Below are 10,293 nucleotides of genomic sequence, written 5' to 3' on the forward strand. Positions count from 1 at the left end.
TTGCGCATGCATGTTTTTGTGACGTTGCATAGAAATCCATGTATAAATTAAATATAAGTATGTAAAGTGTATTAACAGTAACCTTATAAGAGCAGAATAAATATGGCAGAAAGTTGTGTGGTCATGACATCATTGTTAGCCTATTTTTTACAAAAATGGCTGCTACAGGGCCATAACGTGAGATACAAGGTAATGGAGCCATTAATACATTGTTGTGTTTCTTTAGAAAATAAGCAATGGACAAATAGTCTTTAAACGCTTCAGATGTAAAGTTATTCGCTGTCAACGTGACACCAAAATGAATGGGGTTCAATGGAATGCTAGCAGTAGGTGATAGCTTGTTAGCCTATGGAATCTCCCATAGGGAGTAGGCTATGCTTTCTGGATGTTCGCTTACCCCCTGGTAGCCTCATTTTGGTTTACAATGGCCGTCACATGAATAAGGCAAATAAGATCAAGTTTCTAAAGCAACTCTGGCTTGCTGATCTGCTTGGCCCCCTTATTTCCGGTTGCAGCAATATTTCGGTATAGAACTTCTGGCTTGTCTACAAACTAGACAGATGTAAACAATCCCCTTAAATACAGATTACAAGGATACTTTTGTCATGCTCAAAATTACACTTTCAAGATAGTAAATGTGTGAGACAAAAACAAAGAAATATTTAAAAATGTTTAATATAAAATATAAAAAAAACAGCGCAGTCAACAGCTTGAATCTTCAAAGACCCATTCGCCATTCAAAGTAGCAATGTAATGAAACTGTGAAACAGATACACACCACCTATAGGATTGGATGGCAGATTTTGAAAAGAAAAATATTACAAAAGGAGGATAATTTATGTTGTTCAAGTTCAATTTCTTAAAGGTGCGGCCACTAGGGGTCGACCAATTATTGGTCGGGCCGATATTTAGCATTTTTATAATAATCGGTATCGGTCATTTTTCCCACCGATAAGCCGATATTGAAATGGATAAATGAATGAAACGCGCTACTTTGTCTGTAAAGCGTCTCTCACTCCCTGCATTTGCTACTCTGTGGTCGAGAGCATTGTCCCGCCCACTACACCGTCTGATTTGTTAGTTAGCACGACTGCAGCCAATCAGGATCGAAGACTGAACACAGAGAAAGTTTAGGATGCTAACTGAGGCAGACTGACTGGGCTTAAGCTGTACGGAGCTATTTTTCGAAGGTAGTTTAAGGAAGGTACCTTACATTGCTGAAGTTGCAATGAATCACAATCATCTACACTGAAGTTACAAAAACACCACTTGTAAGCTATTGTCTCTTTGATCCGGATCAATAAGTAAAGCACCCACTTCCTTCATTTAGCAAATTCCCGATTGATGCACGATAGTGATGCTGTTTAGCCTATAGTTACAAACTCTCGTCCATTAATTGTGAATAACGGGACACCTTGGCGGACGTTATCCCTTAGGCCTACATAGTAGACAAGTCCTAAATTATGCGATAGCGAACGTCAAAAAGTCTAGTTGCTCCTTTTTGAAACGGACTGTCAGAAAAGACCAGGCTACAGGCACCCAGGGCCAGCAGTAATTTAATCCGACCTGAAGTAAATCGCGTCCTGAGCTGGCTATTAACGTGCCTTTTAGGCTCACACAAGTGTAGGCTAAAGCCTACATATGGACACAAATTAGAGAGATAGATAGATAGATAGAATTGCATGCTTAAATAGCCTAAGAACTATTTTAAAACTGTTTTGTTAGACTGTTCAACCTTAACACTTGCCATCACGCATGCATCTCTTCCTCTCCCTCTCTCGTACACTCACACACGATGGCAAAGCATCCTCTTTGTGACAGGTCCCTTAACATAGGATTGGATTAACTTGGATTAACATCATACACAGGATTTACACTTGTGATGCAAGTTGATAGACAATTGTGTATCAAAAGAAGAAAGGAAAGTTTGCATAATTAAATGCTTCTGAATGATTTTTTTGCAGCATATCGCCTTTACTATCTACCCTCCTTTTTGACCACTGACATATCGGTTTTACATATCGGTTATCGGCCTCCTCTTTTGGTAATAATTGATATGGTATCGACCCTGAAAAAAACATATCGGTCGATCCCTAGCGGCCACGTTTCATTAATTTGATGCACCACAGACATTTGTAAATAGCCATTTGTGTAGAGCCACAATCGTTAAATACAGGTAAAGTTAAAGACAAATCAGAAGAAGAAAATGAAACAAAACTACACTATATACATTTTCTTCTCTGCTTTTCCAAAACAATCTGCCCATCACAAACTCAGTATGGACAGGCAGAGGTGATCTCTACGCCATGCGATTCAGAGTCGATGGGGCAATAGGGTAAACCTTTTTTTTTATTAAAACAAAATGTTATTATCAGATTTTTTTTTTTAAATCAAGCAAATAATTCAATTTCATCTTTTAATTTCAGAACCTGCCATCTCAGTCCAAAGTAAAAAGTGATACAACAATAAAAAAAAAAAAAAAAAAAAAAAAACATTTATTTATATATATATATATATATATATATATATATAAACATATATATAAACATCATGTTATTAATCAGAGTCGCTTTTTTCTCCTTTCACAAGAGGTTTCTTTCCTCTTTTTGGTTCCATGGTGTGGCCATCCCGCTCGCGTTTGTTACCGCCTTTAGAGCTGCTAGAACAGTGACAAGAGATAACAGTTTAGGGATCCCAAACAGATTCTAAAAACATTCTGCTAATAGTGAAGAAAGACACACAGCTGAAGCGTGCTTACTGTCTCTGGCGATATTTCTCTGCATCACTAGGGGGCACCAGGTCATTGAGCTCCAAACCATCATTTATCTTCTTCAGCATTTCATAGCGTTCTCTCCCCCGGACCTGTAAGAATAGCAGTCATTTCAGTACCAGATGCTCCCTGATCAACTGGAACTCACTGAGATTTGCCACCTCTAGTACATAAAATGTGCAATTGCTCATAGGAGCGGTCACTCTGCTTTCAAAGTAATTATGAGGCATGCAGTACACACTGGATGTGAGAAATTACTACAAGGGAGAGAAAGGGACACTAATTTCAGGAGTTCCGAGTCGTCTGTGCAAATGCCTGATTTAATATCACACATTTATTACTACTCTGCATTACATCACAGCCAAAACGCCTCTTCTGCTGCAAATACTGCTGAGCGTAATATCACTGCTATTGATATACTGCAATTTCAATACATTTTTCTACCTACATTTGTGTAGGTAACTTGGAGAGCTTAAAATAAAAAAATTCTGATAATACAGTACAACATCTAGTTAAAAAAAAATCTATGACTGCGTTTTTAGGCGTGGGCAACCAAGGGGGGCATCTCTGCTACATCTACTGAGATAAATGTAAATATATCATAAACACAAAATAAATGTGAATTAAGGACAATTCTTTTTTTAGAAATAGTGTCACCTAGGATGCCAGAAAGGTTAAAACACCATTGTGTGTGTGTGAGGTATTGATGGGAAGAGCCCATTTGAATAATTTAATTTAAATAAATGAAGAAAGAGCATACAATACCATCACAAAATTGTCCACAATACAATATAATTCAGATTCTTTACATATTTTATGATGCAGCAAATTCTGTGATTTGATTCAGAGATACATCGCAATCTATTTTCTCCCATATGTTTTGTATACTAGAAGTCTCAGTAGCCATCAGCACAGTAAAGTAAACTAGAAGTCTAGTAATCTAGACTTCCTTTCCCTTCCTTTCTGCTGCCATGCAAAAGAGGAACAAGTTTTTGTACCAACATGTGGAATTTTGAAGTAATGTCATCAGAGTGCATACATAAATAAAAATCATGATATTAATTAAATTAATATCCCAATACTTTGCACAGCCTTATTGCCATAATATTGTGGCAAAAAACATGTATTCATTGTTTTTCTCCGACCTCAATAGGAGGTAGGCTACTGGTCAGTGTTTCCCATGTGCTGGTACCTGCAGGTGGAATATCTCCTCCTCGGTGCTGGAACCGGACTTGGCCTTCTTGCTGCCCTCTGGGTGTGCAGCCGCCTGAGGCGTCTCCTTCAGACCTGAGGGCAAACACAAGGCATAAGCGAAACGTCTGCCTCTCTGAGCATCCCATTTCCCATTCCGCTGCCTCTCTGAGCATCCCATTTCCCATTCCGCTGCCTCTCTGAGCATCCCATTTCCCATTCCGCTGCCTCTCTGAGCATCCCATTTCCCATTCCACTGCTCATTTCCCATTCCGCTGCCTCTCTGAGCATCCCATTTCCCATTCCACTGCCTCTCTGAGCATCCCATTTCCCATTCCGCTGCCTCTCTGAGCATCCCATTTCCCATTCCACTGCTCATTTCCCATTCCGCTGCCTCTCTGAGCATCCCATTTCCCATTCCACTGCCTCTCTGAGCATCCCATTTCCCATTCCACTGCCTCTTGCCACTGCACCTAAGCATGATCAATGATGTCAAATCTGGGATAATGAGCATAGTTCTGACGATTGCGTTCAGATATGAGCTACCTGACTTTGGTAAAACGACTGCTTAGCTAATGCTGTTAGAAAACACACAACTGCATATCACCAGTGCAACGACCCAAATATTTGTAGTTAAAAACACAACATTCTGAATTCGTCATTCATCAAAGAAAAACAGCATCTTTAATCTTTCGCCCTACTTCTGCCTGGTGTCTGGAGTCAAAAACAGGGCCAATGCATACTGCGTTTGGGAGTAGCGGTAGTCTTGACAGATGGCTTGGCCTCTTGTATTTTCCTGAAGTTGGTTTCCTCCGTCTTTCGGTCCCGTCCAGGGCAAGCGCACACCCTAACTTCGAAACACCGTCGGCCGAGGACGACTCCCCTGCAGGTCAAAAGCAGCACATCAGCGCAGAGAACACATAGTCACAGATGTGGACAGGGATGAAAGCAGTCAGGGGAAAAACACTGTAAGGTAACATGCAGCTACAAGTGTACTCACTCTTGCGTTTCCAGGGTGACAATTGTCAGAATTGGTCTGCGGTTCATCCCCCCCATACAACTGCTGTTGCACATGTAATTGTAGAGAGTCGTGGTGTATTCACAACCCAGCTGTAAATAAATAAACAAAAAATATAATACCAATATAAAATGAGTACACAAAATGCACTGGTTAATAACTACTACATTTTTAAGTTTGATAGGGAGTGGAGATTCCACAGTGAAAAGAACTTGAAATCTTTTGGGAGGTTTAAAAATAAACCCAGGAAATAGTACATAATAAAAATGAACATACATAATTCAACAGTATATATTAAAACGTTTTCACATTCTATGAGACTATTAGCAAGGTTGTATAGAGTTGAGCCACAAATTCACCTGAGGTTGCTCATAGGGTACCACTACACTCTGCCTGCCGGTGTTCGGGTCCTGCTGGTAAACAGCATGCAGATTCCCCTCCACGCGGATCAGGTGGCTGGGAGGGGGTTGCCCTGGAGTTCATAGACAGGATAAAGAGCGGGCACATGCCAATTATAACAACACACACACACACACACACAAGGATAGAGTAATGTGTGACGGGAGGCAGTTGGTGAGGTGGTGTGTACCGTCATTGTTTTCTGGGGTCCTCTCGTGATGAGGACATCGCCTGACCACCTCGGCCACGTGCTCGGACTTCTTGTAGACTGCAGTGGCTCTCAGCATCGATCCTGGAGGTGGCAGCGTTTCCACAACCATCTGGATATGGCAGGTCTTTGCCAGCTGGCAGTAAAGCTTATTCAGGTCCGTAGAGTACTGTGGAAAAGGGCCACATATGCATTTACAATTTTTTCACAATGGTTAATTTCCTTAGTCCATTGTCTTAGCTCACCTCGTGGTTTGAAATTCTAAGCAGTCCACCCTAACTGATGTTTGATATATTATACCAGTGGTTCTTAACTGGTCTGGCTTTGGGACCCACAATTTCCCATGTTTATTTAGTCGCGACCCATATATGTTTTTAGCGCTCAAGCCAACGGATACAGTGAGCTACATGGTAAAACACACAAAGTGCCTGTAGGCCTACTTGTTTGAAACATACCGATGTTTGGCATTACATTTGTGAAGTCTTCTGATCTTTCAAAGTACTAGACAGTTCATGTCCTTGTGGCATTTTAGTTTTGATGGTTTCATGCTCTCATGTGCCAGCAATTCACTGCACCCCACACACTGGGGTTTCGGTCCCATTTTGTTCTCAATTTAAGTGAATCCATATAACCACAAGGTCTGCGACCGACCCAGAACGGTTCCGCGACCCACCAGTTACGGAACACTGTATTATACCATTACCCTCAATATTTCATGCTCAGTTAAACACATTATGAAAGACCACTAGAAATGAACAAGACAGATATGACAAAGAGTCCTTTTACATTCAAATGGAATACTAACTATGTCAAACAGAAAAATGAACAAAAACAACCACTGACAGAGTCAATATAAAATATATATTCCAAATGCATATATATTCAAAATACAACTCAGATACAAACTCTTACTACTTTGAATCTAACCCTTTTTCTCTGATGATGATCCATTACCATATAGTCCTCATCAAGATTCCTCTACCCCTGCCGAAGACCATGACAATGTGGTAAAAACTCCACTACAACATCAAGTTATTTTTTCAAGTTCAATTTGAGGTCCCTTAGCACAGATGCAACTCCACAGAAACACTCTAGTTAATATGCTCAGTGATACAGACATGCCCCTCCCCCATTCCACTCTCAGTAGGCATGTCAAGGCATGCCTCACTGCTGACTGCTGATAGAAAACTCCCAGTTCTGGATTAAAAGGAATCAAAAAGTGGATTAATTAGTTAAATATAGTCTTAATTAATCCAGTGCATGTGTATATGTATGTATGTATGTATGTATGTGTGTGTATATATATATATATATGTGTGTGTGTGTCTGTATATATATATATATATATATATATATATATATATATATATATATATATATGTGTGTGTGTGTGTCCTATGAGGATTCCCAAGATCCAACACGCACTCACTTATTACAGCAAAGCAACCAAGCACATTAGTGGTGGCATTATCAGTTAAGGCTAACAAATTCAACAACAACAAAAAAGATCATTAAATAAACACATACTAAAAGGGGGCAGGGCAGAGGGTGGTGTTTCAGTTGTCAGTTATACCGACCATCAGATTCCAATAGGACTACCTTCTCACAGATACGCCTTGACATGTCTTTGAAGAGTTGAGCACCAAATTGGCTAGTAAAAAACAAACAAACAACAAGAACAAAACTAACAACATAGTATTGTTCTGTGTTTACCCCAAAAAACATATTGTTGCAGCACTACTCAGTGAGAGCTCTCATGTAAAGGTTTATCATATGCTTTTAAATTGACACGATCACTCTCCTATTATTCTTGTGTTGGGATCCAAGAGCCCTACTGCTAAAGCACACACAGACAAAGCAGATTGATTCAAGAACTTCAGTCCTTAAATATCTGCACAGGTAGGATATTACTACTCCTTTTACAATTGGCATAACAGTACGGAGTTTTAAACATTGTGTGTATATATATATATATATATACACACAGTACAATGAGTGTCCCCACAAAATGAGTTCATAACGTGGAGTAGCAAAACTAGTGTAAACACTTTTCTTCACTTGATTTCATATTCAGCCACAACATTCTGTCCCTGGGGTGACACTGAAGGATGATTTTGTGGGTAATGAATTGATACCACACAGCTTCAGCCCATTCAGATGAGGAAGCTTGAAAACCAGTGATGACTAGCTAGCCAAACAGTCATGTCTAGCTAACCAAGTCTTTCACAATGTTTTTTGAATGTGCAGCTTTTCTTTACTTCTCTTAGACTATATACATCAAGGACAGCACAGAAGGTGCCTTCAAACCTCAACATAGGGTCTGAATGTCTAGTCATAAATGTGTTATATATATATATATAAAATATATAGCTAAACTCACAGTGCAGGTCACAGACTTGGCAAAGCTGGACTTTGGGAAGCGAAGCTGGAAGCCATGCACTCCTGGGTAGTCCGTGGTGGTGGGCACTGTGGAACATGGAGGGGCGCCACCACCGTCCGGAGCGGAGAGGTACGGCTCAGAAACATGCAGCTGCTCGAACACCTGCTCGTCAAAATGCGATTCTGATAAATACTACCAGAAACACAAAAACAAACGTTAATCTCAACATGAAGCTTAATTATGACAGAAGAACAGGAATGTGGCAGTGTTGGGTAATTATCACTGGTAAATGTATGTAAATGTCCACTTACAGATGTTTCCCAGTTCACGTCTGCAGTTGGTTGAACCCTGCAAAACACAAAGTTGAAGTTAGGGAGGCAAATGTACTGACCCATATCAAGTGCAATCAACACCGAAACTTACAGCATGATCTTTTTTAAAAAAAAACCATGTTCTTCCCTCCATTAAAAACTGGTGACTGAAACAATAACACATATGCAACAATGCAAGGAAAATGCAGACAGAAACGTAAGCTCACATTGAGTTCCACAGGTCCTCGAAATCCTGACTGTTCCCCTGATCATTCATTGTGGCCCTTTGCCCTGGTCTATCCCAATAGCTAGGACAGAGGCACCACTCAGAGGAACTAAGAGAGAATGGCAAAGTTGTAAGGTGGCGTGAGAAGATGCTTGAGTTTTCAATATGAAGATGCTTGAGTTTTCAATATGTTACCTCAATACATCAAACTACGAGCAAGTTCGTTTAAATGTTGTTTCAAGATTAAAAGTATACTACTCCTGGCGGTTATCGGTCTACGTTACCTGAATCAACACAAGCTAGCAAGCTAATAGCAAGCCTCACTTGAGTCCTATCTGGGGTTTTGGTCTTTAACCAAAGTTAACGTTACCTTAGAATTTTTGTTATGAACTCCACGTGACTTACGGATTACTAAACGCAAGACTACAGTTTTTCGTATTGGTTTTCATACATATATACTTTTTTACAGAATGATATATTACCGTCTCAGTTCTCCAAACCCCACAGAGTTGCGGCACTGTTTTTTTCCCCGATGTAAAACGTAGACTCAACGAACGCAGGCAGCTAGATGCGAAATCTCACGCTTCGTTGGGGGATTCCCAGGTGGGAGGTACTTAAGTCACATGACCACAGACCAGAAGCGAGCGTCACCTGCTTGAAATGAATGAACATTCTACCGAGTCGCGCAGATTTGTGCGACGAGCATGCCTGATCCACACTTCGCACCATTTTCTTTACTCATGTGTCGTTAGCAAAATAATGTTGACAGTGCGTGCACAACACAAGGCCTACCATTTCGACCTTACACATCCCCGTTTCCATTACACCTAGCTTATGCAATGTCTGATTTAATAGGCCTATAGGCTATTGATTCACGTTGAGACGCGATGAGCGATGACAGCCTATCGTCCAAACTGGCAGGGTCGCCTGTAGATAGGGTGAACATCTTGATACTTTGTGGCGAGGTCTCTACCTTGTTTTTCGGTAGGCCTAGGCTATGTCAACGAGGTTGTCAAACAAGTATATCTGAGGTGAGGTCATCCATCCATCACACCATCCAACCATTCAATTTCCTTAGGTATTGCCACGGTGTTGGATCCACCTCAATCGAAATTATTATAACAATTGTAGCTCGTGCACTATACAACTTAACGTAAAAAATAGAATAGGCTACAGGCCTTTACAACAATGGTAACAGCTGTTGGTCGAAAAGATAGCTTAAGTGTTTTCTTTGTTCTTTATATGACTTTATAGTGGAACTCTTTTCAATAGGCCTACATTTCAGTAGCCTATAGTTCCTATATGATATATTTTACAGTTTAGCCAGTGTCTCTAGCTTAATGCTGTGGTGATGTTTTTGAATTATTATTATTTGAATTATTATTATTACTTTGCGTTAGAGAGAACGCACTTGACAGCCAACTAGGCTACAGCGCTGAATTTACACGAGGTGTGTGTGTGTACGCGCGGGTGAGGGTATTCGCTCGAAAATATGATTTTCAGACAGACCATAGAGTGGGGGCAATTGGCGGGAATTTACGGGATAATCGGAGGATATCAAAATGGTCAGGAAAATTGGACTAGTCAGGCATTTTTGGTAATGAGGATGCTAATCTCACGATTAATGCGGGAAGTGACCTATTCTATCTCTTCTATAAGTCCATATAGTGCAACAGTGCATTAAACTAGAAAATGTAATTTCGAGGAAATTACCAGTGCATGAAAATATAAACATACTGTATATTAACATAAAATGCAAAACAAAGTTTTATTTGATAACAGTTGGCAGA

At 40.2% G+C, this 10,293-nt stretch overlaps 1 protein-coding gene across 6 annotated transcripts in view; it reads right to left on the reverse strand.

The window, feature by feature from the left end:
* The window catches only part of tp53 (tumor protein p53), a 28,648-nt gene that overhangs the window by 14,297 nt on the left and 4,058 nt on the right, over positions 1–10,293 (reverse strand). The window contains exons 2-12 of one of the 6 annotated variants that reach the window (XM_042091589.1): positions 8,505–8,612; positions 8,278–8,314; positions 7,967–8,158; positions 5,569–5,755; positions 5,339–5,451; positions 4,962–5,071; positions 4,705–4,844; positions 3,963–4,057; positions 2,759–2,862; positions 2,549–2,659; positions 1,152–1,162 (exon numbers count right to left, since the gene is read on the reverse strand). In XM_042091589.1, the coding sequence (XP_041947523.1) occupies positions 2,557–2,659; positions 2,759–2,862; positions 3,963–4,057; positions 4,705–4,844; positions 4,962–5,071; positions 5,339–5,451; positions 5,569–5,755; positions 7,967–8,158; positions 8,278–8,314; positions 8,505–8,554 (1,131 nt within the window). In that variant the 5' untranslated portion in view covers positions 8,555–8,612 and the 3' untranslated portion in view covers positions 1,152–1,162; positions 2,549–2,556. Of the gene's footprint in view, positions 1–1,151; positions 1,163–2,388; positions 2,660–2,758; positions 2,863–3,962; positions 4,058–4,704; positions 4,845–4,961; positions 5,072–5,338; positions 5,452–5,568; positions 5,756–6,540; positions 6,799–7,113; positions 7,216–7,966; positions 8,159–8,277; positions 8,315–8,504; positions 8,613–8,985; positions 9,074–10,293 lie in introns of those variants that run through there. The other 5 variants (XM_042091591.1, XM_042091590.1, XM_042091594.1 and 2 more) reach the window with 5 other exon arrangements.

Source organism: Alosa sapidissima, chromosome 5 (assembly GCF_018492685.1).
Source record: "Alosa sapidissima isolate fAloSap1 chromosome 5, fAloSap1.pri, whole genome shotgun sequence".
NCBI classification, from domain to species: domain Eukaryota; kingdom Metazoa; phylum Chordata; class Actinopteri; order Clupeiformes; family Clupeidae; genus Alosa; species Alosa sapidissima.